Raw genomic sequence first — 16,388 nt, 5'->3', positions numbered from 1 at the left:
AAATCCTCATCTGCACCATTGTTTTCATTTTTATTCTGAACATGACTTTCCTGCATGGGATTATCTGTGTGGCTCTGATCTTCAGGTATATCAGACATACTAAAGCCAGAGAATGATGCAGAAAAGGCTGAGCTGAGTGTGTTGAGTAAGGAACCTACAAGGCTGGTATTTAAATATGTTTCCATGATTCTGATATTTTCAGCTTGTTCATAGCAGTGATAGCAAAAGTATATCAGATCCTTATTTATGACTAGCACATGTCCATAAACTTTTGAATGAGACTTGCATAATGTGTTTGAGTTGGTATCAACTGAAGTTCAGATATGGTAGGTGTAGTTCAATTTCAAGTATATCCACTTTGGTAGCCATCTTGGATAGCCAAAAATCCTTTGTTCTGAATAGGTTTCCAAATTCACTTGAATACATGAACATGTGCACATAAAATTTCACTTACACTAACTTAATATTGTCATAAATCCACAGTATAAATGATGGCTACAGGTATTAGCATATTTAACACCAGTTTTTACACCAAGTTCATGGAGTTGAGTGGAGCTGTGTTAAGACCACATATACATGGCAGCCATCTTCAAATGATCCAAATGAAGGACTTGACTTAAGTGAGTATATATATAATACTTCTGCACAAATAAATGTATCTTTGCAAAGGAAAATTGGAAAGGTGCAGTTTCATCTCTAGAGTGACAATATAGAAAATATGCACACATGCAACAAATATATCCTTTCTTTTTAGAGTCATTTTTAAAATATGTTCTCACTAGAAACTGATATATGACAGTGAAGCCAGGAAAATTGAGTTGGATGATATTTACAATGACTAGACTAAATAGATTTAAAATAACTAGACAAGGATAGTGGACTTCAAAACTTTATCAGAAAATGAGGATGAAGTCTTGGACTTTGTACCAGATGACATTGGAGAGCAACATTTATAGTATACTGTGAATCACACAAATGCAGACTTAATGTCCATTGTTTAATTCATGGATCTAAAATGTCAGACATTATGGATTATAATGGATTTAATTAGAACAAATTATAGGTTGTCAATTTATTTGTGACATTCAACTCAATAACACAACTGCATTTTACACTGGTTTTGTTATTATTTTATCTATCTAACAATCATGTTTGGCTAGTTTATTTTTCCAAAATGCAACTCAGACTCACTGACAAGAAGTCACCCCTTCAATAGATCTGACTTGCAAGATACACCCCAACTTATAGGGAGGTCAAAGAGAAATTTACCTTTAAAGTTATAAAAGAAGGGTAGTGGGTGACTTAAGTGAGTATATATATAATACTTCTGCACAAATAAATGTATCTTTGCAAAGGAAAATTGGAAAGGTGCAGTTTCATCTCTAGAGTGACAATATAGAAAATATGCACACATGCAACAAATATATCCTTTCTTTTTAGAGTCATTTTTAAAATATGTTCTCACTAGAAACTGATAGTTTATTAATTGCTGATTGGAAGAGGCCTTTTTTCTATTTTAAGACTACTGATTACCTGTAATGTAGTATGTGGCTCGGATCATTTCTGTCCCATTGTCAGTTTGAATCTCCATCAATGGCTGCAGATTTAGCCCAGAGAGGGAGAATGGAATTCTGACAACCTCATTTCTGCAGTCTCTGTCACAGTTGTACTTGGAGCAGGCATCAATGCAGGGAATGCATGGACTATACACCTGTATGAACATAAATAATGTGAAAATTATTATAGATTCAATACAGAAAATTACTGTAACAGTTGTTGTTGTTGTGGGGTTTAACGCCATTTTTCAGCACATGATAGGCTATATATGGTGGCCAGTATTAATGGTGGAGGAAGAACCCGGGAAAACCGTATGGCGGCCAGTATTAATGGTGGAGGAAGAACCCGGGAAAACCCTGAGAAGAACCACCGACACATGAGAAGCTACTGGCAAGCTTTCTCACATACCCACATTGGCCGAATCCTAGACTCGAACCCACGCAGAGAGAGGTGAGATGGCAGTGATCCGTAACGTAGAGCACTTTTGACTACTCGGCCATTCTACTGTAACAGAATTGCAAGTCAATGAACTGAAAGCTGACAAATTTCTAAATGAGAACATATCAGTATCACTGGAAACCAAAAGGAAAATAGTCTTCATGTGTATAATAACTGCTGCTATGTGACTTTATATGACCTACATTGAATTGGCCATTAAGTTTATTCAATGATATATAATAAAAAAGCTCTTTTCCTGCTGATCATTCCAAGTTTAACAAACAGTCACTAGTTCCAACTCTGATATCTTCATTTGACCACAAAATATTTTAAATGAACGAATTATGCATTCATGAACTTGACACTATTATCTACTTCCTTCATTGTTTAAACTGTGTGACTGGGTATGTATGCATGTGTGTGTGTGTGTGTGTATATGTATGTATACAGAACAAGGGTTGGCTATTTGGCCTGCCTTACCTATAATTAAATGTATCTATGGTTTTGCAATATATTTAATCATGGATGACTTTACTTTTGAAAACTGTATAGACAAACAGGATTCCACAAAATGCCTATCACACCTGCAAATACATGCAATTATAACACATGTGGTGCCACCAGACAAAAAGAGATCTTCATTTCTATTATTCCTCCATTTGTGCAAAACAGTTTGCCTATGCAGTCGAATGATATGAGATACACTTATCTCATATAAGTCCACTCACTAACACAGTAGATGATGTCATTATACTTACATTTGCAATGATTCTCAAACTTTTAGAACTGAAGGAACACATTTTGCTGGTCTTTAAACAATAACTGATGTTTACAACAGATTACATGTTACAAATTAAACTTTTTATGCCCTTTTTGAATGAAGAAAAACCTTAAAAAATATAATGTTCTTTATTTCTTTATTTTCAAACCTGCATCTATAAAGATATCATGTCATCTTTTTCCAACATTATTTCCTTGGGAGAAATTAGAGAAAAATAAGTCATATATGTCAGTGTGAATTAGGAAAATTGCACCCTCTGGGATAAAATCTGTAGATAGAAACTCAGCAAAGCATCCTACCCACATAGTTTAACTTTTGGGTGGGATTTCCCTACCCCACACTAGTGCATATATTGTTGCTTAAGTGCTTACTTAAGCATTAATTTATATACAGCAATAGGTGACCCTCTCACTACCATTCCTGCAAATAGCCTGCATTAATATGCATGAGATGTATTAATACATCACTTGCCAGCCAATCAAAACAGTCCCAGCTGTCACATGCAGGATCTTTTGTTCAACTGTTCTAGTTTGAGAATCACAGCATGCATATTTCGGTCAAAACAAATGTGTTACAAATTTTCCCCATTTATTTTCATCGTTCTATTCTGGGATTTCATCAGGAGTTTAAATCACCTGTCCTCTCCCCATGGCGATCACATGCATACAAGTATTGATGAACTTATTGACACGGATAGATACTCCCTAAGCTATGTCAAGATTAATGATGCCATTCGAATTATTCAGAGTTATGGTAAGGGAGTTATTATTTGCAAAACTGACATTTCCGATGCTTTCAAACAGATTCCCATTGAACCTTCACAATGGCACTTGTTCTTTGTAAAATGGAGAGGACATTATTATGTTTGTGTTCGCCTCCCTTTTGGGTCATGTTCAAGTCCAAAATTATTTGATACCTTATCTCAGGCGATTTGTTGGATAGCAAAACATAATTATGGTATTGATGTCATCTTGCACCTCCTTGATGACTTTCTTACAATAGATCCTCCTTCTGCATGTGGTGAGAGAACGATGGCTTTGTTGACTTTAATTTTCAACAGATTGAAAATTCCTACAGCTCCAAACAAGACCGTTGGCCCATGTACAGTTATAGAATATTTGGGAATAATTCTAGACTCAGAGCAAATGCAACTATGTTTACCGCATGATAAAGTGGAGCATATTGTGAACTACAATAAACACTTTCTTAACAAAGTGTCTGCAAGCAAGAACTGCTCCAGTTATTGGGCCACTAAAAATTTGCTACTCGTGTTATCCTATCAGGGCATGCATTCGTGTCATATCTCATATGACTATCTACCAAAGTCAGGGAACTCGATCATTACATTCACTTAGATGCAAATTGCAGAGAGGAATTATACATGTGGTACCAATTTCTAGCTTCGTGGAATAGAGTTTCTATGTTTCTTGACAATCAGTCCACTACATCGGACAATTTTGAATTACAGTATGCACAGATGCTTCATCCAAAGTAGGGTATGGGGGTTATTTCAAAACTCGCTGGTTTGCAGCTGCATGGTCTGATGATCTTCAAATGCTTTTTTCTGTGGAGGATGATTTCTCTGTGGCATTCAGGGAGTTGTATCCTATTGTGGCTGCCATTATTTGGGTGCAGAATGGGCAAGCAAATGCATAATATTTACATGTGATAATATGGCCACGGTGAATATACTTCAAAAGGAGAGATCAAAATGTATGCATATAAACTTACATGGTGTACAGCTTCTTGTAACTTTTATTTTTCTGCCAAACACATTCCAGGAATTATCAATAATAAAGCTAATGCCTTGTACCACATGCAATTTCAGAAATTTCATGCACTGGCTCCGGATGCAGATCTACAATCCTGCAAATACCCCCCTCCTTCAGAGGTCTTATGGACCTGGATAAAGAGGTGGACTTTTAATGGAACCAGACTTTAAGCCGTGCTACACCAATCGCCTACAACACTGCATTAAATGCTTTTAGGATCTTCATGCTGATGTGTGGCTTTGCCTCAGACATAGTGACACATTGCACAAGAGCCCTCACCTTAAAGCATTCTACAATAAAATTGTACCTCTGTGGCATTAGGTTCAAGTATATGCAGGCTGGTATGGAATCACCATTTACCACAGACAGAAATAATATGCTGCATCTTGCCACCATCCTCCAGGTCATCAAAAAACCCAAGGTTCATCTGCAAAATTGTGCCAGCCTATTACATACAATACACTGACAAGCATTTGTACAATTCTGTGAGGAGGAGTATTTGACACACACTGAGATTTGTTGTTGTTCACTGTCTGCATAGCTGCTTTCCTTGGATTTCTGAGATGTGGGGAATTCATTGTTCAGGATTCCTTCAATCCAACCGTTCATCTCTGTGTGGGCGATGTGCACTTCCACTTAGAAACTGCATTTCTCAAGTTAAATTTGTCAAAAACTGACACTGTTCTTCCATCCTGGGTGTGTGTTTCTGGATCCAGTTGTCACTACTGTACCATGTGATGTAATTGCTGTGGTTCCAGTTTCCAATATGTCCACTGCTTCAAACAGCTGGAGCAAATATAATTACATTTAAAGCTGGATAAAACTATGGTGTGATTACAGCCATCAGAACTGTTCCTTAATGAATCTCAACAAAAAAAATTGTTTGGAAATGTCTAGGGTTTTTATTTGACTACTGCATGCAAAGTTATATTAGAAAAGTATTAAAAACACACACACACACACACAAATTACTCCCAAATAATTCAAAGCAAAGTTGACATTTCTTACCTCAGTAAATGGGAAAATGTTTGTATCACCCTTGGAGTTACCAATTCCAGCCTCATACTTCACAATGGCATTAGTGGCACCTCTGAAGGGGGCTCCATATCGACACAAGGTGGGTGGGGGGAACTTCAGCTCTCTAAATGTAGCTCGAGTTGACCAAAGATCAAATATGTCATGTATCTCAGGAAGATAGTCATTTCTGTTCCATACATGCAGGACAAGCTGCGTTTTGTTGCTAAGGATTGGTATGCCACAAAGCATAGTGAGTTCCACTCCATCTACATATACTATGAGGCACCATGTTGGCTGAAAGAATTTTGTAATTTTTAATATTCTTTAAAACTAAAAATAACATTCCTTTGAAAAATCACATTTCCTAATTTTTATATAACAAATAATATTTTTCAAGTCAAGGTGTATCACATGAAAAACAAGTATATGTGCATGTGGATGTGTTCTGAAACAATTTTACAGTTGTTTCATGCAAACAAATATTGATTTTGAAAATGTTTGAAAACTCATTATTATTATTTCTTCTAGCAAGGTATAAACGAGCAAAGCAATGAATAGGTTTTATTGGACAATGTATTCAATATAATGCACCAAAGCTGCCATTGAAGTTCAGTGAGAAAATAACTTTCAAGATATACTGAACTGTTCCTATATCAGCATGCTAAACTTTTTTAATGCAGATTTAGTCCAAGTATGATATCCAAATTTATTTGATATTATGCTCAAGTTTCTTTCTAAAAATGTTTTGAGAATATGTGGCTAGGAGAGCAGGATGATGGGTAGGAACTGGGATATTATGGTTAAGAGCAGTTTATGTATGTAAACATGTCTGCATAGAGATCAATCATGTGTCAGTACAATCCTGGTAACAGAGTGCAGTAAAGTTAAGTTATAAATATGTAAATATAAGAATTGTGAAACAAAAGGACCAAGTGGGCCTGAGATCAATCACCTGACTAACATATACATGTAATAGCAAAATATAAAAGCATTTGGCCAGGGACTCTAGGCCAGTAGGATGCTTTTTATAGATCTTTCTTCCAATGCTCTTGATTGCATGTCATACAAAAAAAATTGTTTCAATGTTTTTTATCTTTTGCATTGTCATCCATATTTGATAGCACACTAGCATCATTTCCCCATGTTTAAAGGCTTTTATGCCAGGATGTTTTCTGGGAAAACACCATTGTACTTCATATGCTGTAGCACTTTATTTGCCAGTGATGATCCTACAGATTAATTAAATTGTTTTATATGGGAATTTCAATATGGTATATAGACTTTTGTTTTTGCATATATACTCTTCAGAAAGTACACATGAAGCATACAACTACTGGTATTTAACTAACTTACCTGAAGATCCTCCTTAGTGACTGAGAACTTCATTGTATATCTGTGGAAATCCTGTGATGCATTGAAGGGAAGTACAGCAGAGGTGTACATCAATTGACTGGAATCATTAAAGAATCGGCACCAAGCGATAATAAAAGATTCTGAACCTGTGAAAAAAATATAAAAAAATTCCAATTACTTATGAACATATCAAACTTCATTATCATTAATATGCTCAGATACTGGCTGATGAGTGTCCATTTTGCAGTAACTTAGCCTATGAGGCCAAAAAAAATTCTTCTTTCCTTTCATTAGTATATTAGGGATTATTTACTTAGATAACAAGGTTTTGTGGTCTGAACTTAACTGAGTAACACAGGATGCTGCTACAGGGACTGTAAAGGGCCCAAGTCACTTATATCAATGAAATATTTAACAGTTTCTTTGCTGACTGAGAGAGGGTTTAGTCACCAGAATCTGATCAAAACAAACAAAATTCTATGGGTATATCTAGCATGAAAAATTTAATGACAATTTCTATTGATGGGCCCAGTTTTGAGAATATTTATTTCAGGAATGGTCTTGGAAAACAATGAGGCAGATATTGATGAAGTATCTGTGACATTGTTCATAAAGACTACGCAGTATTTTGTATAATCAGTTATAAAGAAACATTTTTATTCACTCTTGCTTTTCACATGCTATACATTGAACTTCACGTGTATATAATGGTATTGTTATATTTATTAATACTTATTCTTCTGCTTTTAAATGTAATAAAAACATGTAAAAACTGTTTTATTTTCATGTTTATATTGATTAAAAATAGGGCCAATATAATATTACATATATTTTAAGTCCCTGCATCATGGCATAAAATAGTTCCTTTGGTTGAAAAGTGGCTCCAAATTTTTTAATTTGGCCAATTTCATGGCACAAAGAAAAATATTTTCAACGGTGGTCCCGACATGTGGCCAAACATGTAGCTATTGTGGTGCAGTTCCACTGAAAAGATTTATGTTAATAAACAGCATTACTGTAATCAGTTATGTCAATTTCCATTTCCATCCAATTTATTTTTTAAGGGGTTCAGATGGTGAATCAAATGGTTTATTTAAAAGTACAAGTACTGCTCTTTCTGTATTTTAAAAATTCTGTCAAAGTTTTGTCTCGAGCAGTTTTCACATGCATTATGGTGATAATTCTGCGCTAAATTCAGCAGTAAAATATAGGATTCTAACATCAGGAACGGATCAATTAATTTTGTCAAAGCAGTGCTATCCTATAAGAAAGGGATTTAAATACATTATTCTACACACACTACTGATGAAAACTGTTAACATTAATGTCAAGAAGTCCATGACTGCTTATGAAACATTTTCGGAAGTATTATTCTTAAGATATAAATTAAATTGCTTAGCATTCAATTTCTGAATCTTGGTTATTAATTTGGACTTAGTCTTATTTTGATTTGGAGAAGCATTGCTATTCAAATCTTGAACATGGTTTGGATGGCAATTATGGATGGAGAAGAAGCATAGAATATTGTGTCATCTGCAAACAGGTCTGTATTGGCTTCCTAGTAAATGGGAGGTAATTAATAATGACTAAATATAATTATGGATCCATTATTTACTCTGTGTGAAACAGAAACCTTAACAAATGCAAAAGATTTAGTGCTTTAGCTACAAATACATTCTGTCTACCATGGTGAAGAAAAGAAAATAACCATTTTATGGCTTTCCCACCAAACTTATAGTATAAATGTAATTTTGACATAAGGATATAGTAATCTGCTAAATCAAATGCATTTTTAAAACCAAAGTAAATGACATGTTATTTTTCGTTTATTTTTGTGAGGGCTGTTTGACTAGAATAAAAATTCATAAAACCAGACTGCAAATGGTGGAAAAGATTGTTATTCTTCAGGCATGAATAAACAATGTTATTAACATGTTTTTCAAAGGCTTTATACAGTGCTGGTAAGACTGAAATTGGCCTGGAGATACATGGATTATCCTTTATTTCACTCTTACAAAATGGGTATTACTTTAGCACATTTAAATAGGTCTGGATTTTTATTAGTCTGTATATTTACACTAATTATTTCACCAAAGTTTGATTTTTAACGTTTCCATTTTCTTCAAACAGCTGATCTGAATGTTTGTTAAGTATTTAATAAAAACGTCAGCAATTTATTTAACTGATTTTATAGATATTGCTTTCATACTGTAGTTAAGACAGAGAAATGTTTGTTAAGTATTTATTAAAAACATCAGCAATTTCTTTCATTGATTTTGCAGACATTCCTTTCATACTGTAATTAAGACAGAGAAATGTTTAAGTATTTATTAAAAACATCAGTGATTTCTTTAATTGATTTTGCAGACATTACTTTCACACTATAGTTAAGACAGAGAAATGTTTGTTAAGTATTTATTAAAAACATCAGCAATTTCTTTCATTGATTTTGCAGACATTCCTTTCATACTGTAATTAAGACAGAGAAATGTTTAAGTATTTATTAAAAACATCAGTGATTTCTTTAATTGATTTTGCAGACATTACTTTCACACTATAGTTAAGACAGAGAAATGTTTGTTAAGTATTTATTAAAAACATCAGTGATTTCTTTAATTGATCTGCAGACATTACTTTCATACTGTAGTTAAGATTGAGAAGCAAATGATTTCTTAGGATTTAACTCATACTTCCATATTTGACCACTAGCCTGTTTTTCTGCTACTTCTTCAAGCTTGTAAAAACTCTTTTTTGATTTCTCAGTCATGTTTTACTTTGTTACTCCTGGGAATATAATTTTCCTGTTTTTTCCACTTTCAAAGCTTTTATCTCAAATGCCTGGTATAATTTATTTCAGGGGTTGCAGGTGCATGGGATTTTAGAACTTCAAGGAATAGGTTGTACCATTAATTTTTAAAAAGCTGAATTTTGGACAAATTGTTTTCCTCCACTTTCATTAAAAGCTTCATAAAGTAGTAGCCCCGGTGCTAGACATCACTATAAACTGCCACACTGCAGACATCATAGCAATATGACTTAACATTTTTTAAAGCTATGTTAAAAATCTAAATCACACATACACTTACAAAACACTGTTGGGCATTTGTGGAGTGGTTTTCAAGATGTCAGTATTTGGGTCATCTGTTACAATAATTTCAATATTGTAATCAATACTTAGAGCTTTAACATTTTCTTTTTCAATTCATCTAACCAGTCAGCCATTGAATTTGGAGGTTTACAGATGGAACAGTAAATAATAGGTTGGAAGATGAAAGATTGATTTCAACCAAAAGACCTTTTAACATCTATGGTTTCAAGATTAACTCCTCTATGATTTAAAGATTTGTAAACATAAATGATCACACCTCCTCCATCCTTAATCTGCCTGTAATACAATCATGTTACAACCATGTCTGAAAGAAGAGTAGTGATAACATGATTTTCAGGATCACCAAAATGGCCATCTTGTTGTAAGTCATCTAGTTAAAACTTTCAGTATGACCGTCTGCTTGACACAAGTAGCTATAACAAGATTTCATGTTGCGAGGTCTCATCAGCATTATTTTTATTTAGGACCAATTACATAAGAAGATATTTAGTGAAAACCTTACATTGCTACAAGCATCTATCCTAGAAAAGCTATAGTAAAATTTTTAAACTGCATGTTATGGTGGTTGGAGGTCTGATCAGCACCATTTTCATGACAAACTAAATATAGGTATCATAAGATGCCTGTCAGTGAAAACCCCATGTTGTTCTGAAGTACTGACAAAATGATTTTCATGTGTGTGTATGTATTTATATTCGTGAGTGTGTGTGTGTGTGTCAGGTTTCATGGTGATCTTCTCAGTAGTTTAGTTGTACTAATGGACAGATGTATTTCAGGTGATGGCCTTTGGATAAGCTCTTCTGGTCTTTAACCATATGAAGTCCTGGCACAGATCTATATTGTGCATGTTATCATCTATCTTGCAGCATCACTGTATAACATTTGCATAACAGGCTATTTTCTTTACATCATTACACAGTCATAAACAATTTTCCATTACATTACTGTCTGGCTGTCCATGTCTAAGCAACTGCAGATTACTTCATATTTTAATGTATGGAAATGATGAGAACTGCAAGGGAATGTGCCATAGAATGAACCAACATAGTGTCATAATGATTCATCTAAAATATGAAGAAAACCCATCAAGGAATTTAGGGAATATAAGCAAATGAAAAAGCTTTCATCAAAACTTTAATGCAAATTTAATAAAAGTGTCAACACCTAGATCAAAGGCACGAGTGACAATGTCACAGAATGATATGTCTAAGTTTCCAAAAGATCTTAGGAAATATAAGCAAATGAAAAAACTTAACCAAAACCCCATGGTAAATTTACTGTGACAGTCACTTTAACTCTGAGGTCAATGGGGCAAGCATGCTTGTCACAATGAATTATCTTATCCTCATAATGATTCGTCCCAAGTATGAAGAAAATCAATGACAAGATTTATGAAATGTGAGCAAATGAACAACCTTTACTTAAAACCATAACTCAAATTTTCTCTGACTGACACCTTGACTCCAATGTCATAAGGTAACTTCAATGTCATAAGGTAACTTCAATGTCATAAGGTAACTTCAATGTCATAAGGTAACTCCAATATCATAAGGTAACTTCAATGTCATAAGGACAAGAAACAAATCATGGAGTGAATTGCTTTACCTTCATAATGACTTGAAAAGTATGATGAGAATCTATCAAAGGGTTTAGAAAATGTAACCAAAATTAAATACTTTAACCAAACCCAAAACATAAAATTTCTAACACCCAAGAGGGGCAAGTAAAAATGTTGTAGAAGGAATTGTCTTAGCTTTGTAATGATTCATGCCCAGTATGATGAGACTCTGTCAAAGGGTTTGGAAAAAAACAAGCAAGTGAAAACTTGAACCAAAACCTTAAAAAAATCATTGATGATTGCAACAATCCCTAAAAGCAACTTTCTATACTGAGGTTAACTTCCAAACAGCAGTGTTATTATTAGAAGAATAGTAGGACAATGTTACCAACTTATGCATGTGATGATTTATGATGGATGCAAGAAACACCCCAACAAATTATATAAACACTGCATACCTACTGAGATTTCCCAAGAGCTGGAGATTTCCCAGTAAGACAAAACTTTGACACTGGAGTTAAAACAAGTGTAACATTAATTAATGTAAGATAAGGAAAGAAGGTTCAAGCAATCCACATTTCTCAGAAATGGTTTTGAATGATGCTAGAAATACCCTTCCCAAGTTCCATCAAAACATAATGCCTACAACTGGAGATATGCCTAAGAAACAAAACTTTTATACTTGTGTTAACTTTAAAAAACCAGGTGAGATGACAGTTATTGGTAAAGCAAGTATTTGAGGCCACTCTGACACCTGAGACCTCTGTGCCAATAAAAAAGATAAGTTCAAAAAAACGTAAAGACAAAGAAATGCAAGGGTCAACCTTCCCAAATAAAAGTAAACATGTAGCAGAAGATGAAATGAATAAAAAATAAAAGATGCAAGTCACCAATATAAAATCTCTAAAATATAGGGCAACAATTTGTTATATTGGGGTCTCTCTCTACCCCCTTGAAGAATAATCCATTGGTACTGATGAGTTTCTGTTCAAACGTAACACTTCTAGTAGGTCACCCCTCTAATATGGACAGCAGCCAGCATATCAGTACAAAATATGCCATATTCATACCACACAAATTAACATATATTGGTTCTTACAGAAAGAAATCTTTTGGATGTTTGTTGATTTTGGAATTTAACACAATAAAATGTGTACCAATATACCAAACAAGTGTCTAACTTTAATCCATATAAAAAAGGTAAGTAATCAGATTACCCTTACTGCTGTGTGTTCATTCAGGTCTTATCACACTGATAATTACTGGCTATCATTACCACTGATAATTATATAAAGATGACAAAATCTAATCAGAAGTACAGTATTGTTCAGCTTAAGTCAGCATGATGTCCAGCTCCCATAAAATAAAAATGGTACCTCAGCCATTGTAGCATCCCTTTAGTAGATTGCAATTGTATTCAAAAAGGGTACCAAAAAATAACCAGCGGACCACAAGCCCACTTCCTTTGTAATCACAGATTATTTTGTATAAGAGCTACACTTTAGTTTCACTGTTATAGTTGCCAGTGAAGAAGTAAGTTGCAAAATATCAACTGTTTAAACATAAAGAGGAAGAGTCACATGATATTTGCTGAGAAATTTTATAAGGATTGAATAAGCACTATAATTTATACATTTTGTAGCAGTGAGAACAAATAATGGAATGAGAATGATAGTTACAGCTAGAGGTTTGTACCTAAATTATTTGATAACATTTTCAAATGGTTTTGCACTGTGATTGATTAGTATTTGTAATTATTTTAAATAATATTACTACAGATTTATCATATTGATTCCATAACAAGCATGTGATATTTTTAATAAAAATATTAAATATTTAATATAGTTGTTATATATGGTTGTGTGATCCCCTCTTGAAAAACTATTCCTCCTACAAAGCCAATTTTGTTCTGCAGAAGGGGTGACATTAAAAGATGGCTACCACTGTATGGACTGCATTCCTGGAACAGTCCAAACATTTTTTTGATGGTACATCATCGTAAAGTTGCCTCATTGAGTTTATGTAAGCAATCTTTATACGTGTGACAAGAATGATTTCATTGTCAGTGGACTTTGGCAAAATATACAAGTATGAGAGCTAAATCAGCCTTCAGGGAATGCCTGTCTACAAAGGCCACTTTGGCTTTTTCCCATGAGTGACCACAGTATACAGGTTTGACTATATTTCGTTATGAATGCTTCTTTAATATTTTTACATTTGATTTTGGTTTTACAGTAAATGTGTAATACTTTATAGGTCAAATTCATTATTGTGTTCATTCCCTTTTAAATAGCACTGTCATTAATTCAAAAACAATGTTTTATAATTGATTCCATCTTCGATGAAATTGAAATTGTCGCACTTAAAATAAATGCTATAACTAATGACTTCATATTCAAAATATTTGATCTGGTAACCACCAGAAATCTTCAGTGTTTGAAAACTAAGTATTTTTCTTGTTAAATATTTCATGTACATGTTCTCACTTACTGCCTGCATCCTTTTTTAACTTTACAAGCATTTCAATTCTTTAGCCATTTTAATGCATTGATTTATATCAATACATCAGTATTAAACACAAACCTGAATAAATCTGGAGGCCACATGACCTTTGTGGCATGTATTGAATTTTTTCCACTTTTTCAATTTTTTCATATTCTTCTAGATCCTGTACCACAACCCAGGATGTGGTGATGTTTGTCAGAGAGGCTCTTGTGGCTGTGGTTAAAGTAGAAGTGGGTTCGGTTGTACTATTGTATATATTGCAATCACAAGAACAGTTGACCTGCCAAATAAATTAGAAAATCTTCATTTTTTTTTAATAGACATTTTATTTTAAGCACTCATATGACTAATGGATAGCACAATTTCCTAATAAATGTGGAAAAACTGCATATAACTAAGAAAGAAGCCACAATAAATGGAACATAAATGATTAATATTGAATTAGTGGTCAAAGTCTCATCTTTCATTATTTATTTACAAAATACTTTGAATAAAATCTGAACAGTTACAACCCACTATTGAAATAACTTTACTCAGGAATACAGACATATAACTGGTACAGCGTAATGCAGCTCTCCAAATCTAGTTTCTCAAAAATACATCTTGTATGTTTGACTGACTCAAGAGAATGTGCAATTTTCAAACCCCATTTTATTATGAGTATACTTCAGTAATGAAAACATGCTTTTAGAGCTGTATTTTTGTCCCAACTTTGAAACAAATTGATCATACCTTACAAACCATACATGTAACTGGTTTACCAATAAAGTATATTCATCTATTAAGAAAAAGTGAATGCACTGAACTCACAGCAGAATCATCATCAAAGCAACAATCACACACTGTGTCTGTCTCATCAGGGGCTGTATAGTCAAATGGGGCCAGCTGGCCCTCAGGACCATCCCAGAATGTAATCCCTGTCACTGCTTTACCATCTCCATCTGCTGCCTTCACAGAAATCTTGGGGGAAAAATATAGGTATCATAAGAATTGCATATGTTTAGTTTCCTCAAAACTATTAATTGTAAATAAAATTTGTTTTGGTATGAGATTCGAAGTGCAACATGATCTGGTACGTATTAGTCATGGAAAACCATAAACAAAATTTTGTACATTCTGTTTACTAAAATGTGTAATGGCTTTGCAGAAAGCCATGTCTGGGCTGCAAAATGTGTCATGATTTATTCTTGTTTTCACTGTAAGCAACATGTTTTGGGTCTCTTGTATAATAAGTCTGTTGCCTAGAGCACAACTCCTCTAACACCCTTGCCAGTCCTGTCATGACACTAGCACCATCAGATCCAAAGCCATTTATATCACTTGGTTGAACACAAAGGTGACAAATTTGCTCATATACAGTATTTCTTTGGCAATGGATGAACCTGTGGCCTCACTGTTTTTAATAGTTGTGATAAATTCTGTTGAAACCTGCATAGTTTTAGGCTTAATTATCTGGACATAGATGACAAAACATTTGTCAGTGCTCTCATCATCAAGAACTGTTTGACACAGGTGCTGATGGGTCTAGCTCTTTTTAGCTGGTTCTCCAAAACATTTATTATATGCTCATTTTTTCTGTTAACTTTACATTTCAGAACTGTGCAGTATTTTATGATATTGCACACATGTGCACTTCATATTGCACTCATGTGTGCCCAATAGTGTATTAGGAACTACTTAGCAAACACATCAAGTATACTCACTTAGTAGATGGTTTATGTTTTGGTTGATTAAAGCAGATGTTTCATGGACTGCCACATACCACCTGCTTTGCTACATTCCCCATTAACTTTTTTGACATACTGTTTCGAATTTAGGCAAGTTATAGATGCCAAACAGGTCATAAAATTGCTGTGTTCCTACAAATAACATGCAAGTGACAAGACATAAAAGTGTCTTCTTTAGCTGGTAATAAGAATGGCAAAAATATACTTACAGTTTTACATCCTGAATTTCCTCAAAATGTACTTTCTTAGTTCTGCAAATCCGAATTACATGAGCCATGTCATGGGTTCTAAAGCTTGATTATACATTCAAAATTGTACTGTAATTTCAACTACATTCCAAGTGCAATTACATCCTCCTTACTACACTCAAAATGAAATAAACGTTATATTCCATAGTGTCTTTTTGATAATTATAATTGAAAGACTTCAAAATCTGCCTACATTATGATTCCAAACAGTCTATGACAGAACAGAAACACACTTAGATGTCAACACACTGCTCCATCCCTGCTGAAATCAGATGTACTTCATGTAGAACTGACACAGATAAATCTGATCATTATCACAAACA

The 16,388-nt window shown here is 34.0% G+C and overlaps 1 protein-coding gene across 1 annotated transcript in view; it reads right to left on the bottom strand.

The window, feature by feature from the left end:
• LOC149805308 (uncharacterized) overlaps positions 1 to 16,388 on the bottom strand; it is a 471,406-nt gene that overhangs the window by 65,314 nt on the left and 389,704 nt on the right. Inside the window, exons 99-103 of the mRNA XM_089934018.1 lie at positions 14,901 to 15,050; positions 14,169 to 14,370; positions 6,919 to 7,064; positions 5,557 to 5,859; positions 1,534 to 1,711 (exon numbers count right to left, since the gene is read on the bottom strand). Coding sequence (XP_089790144.1) covers positions 1,534 to 1,711; positions 5,557 to 5,859; positions 6,919 to 7,064; positions 14,169 to 14,370; positions 14,901 to 15,050 — 979 coding nt within the window. The remainder of the gene's footprint in view (positions 1 to 1,533; positions 1,712 to 5,556; positions 5,860 to 6,918; positions 7,065 to 14,168; positions 14,371 to 14,900; positions 15,051 to 16,388) is intronic.

Source organism: Sinohyriopsis cumingii, chromosome 2 (genome assembly GCF_028554795.1).
Source record: "Sinohyriopsis cumingii isolate HCF-2022 chromosome 2, ASM2855479v2, whole genome shotgun sequence".
In the NCBI taxonomy this organism is placed as follows: domain Eukaryota; kingdom Metazoa; phylum Mollusca; class Bivalvia; order Unionida; family Unionidae; genus Sinohyriopsis; species Sinohyriopsis cumingii.
Note: the sequence above shows the minus strand (reverse complement) of the source record. Positions and strands in the feature narration are given on the sequence as shown.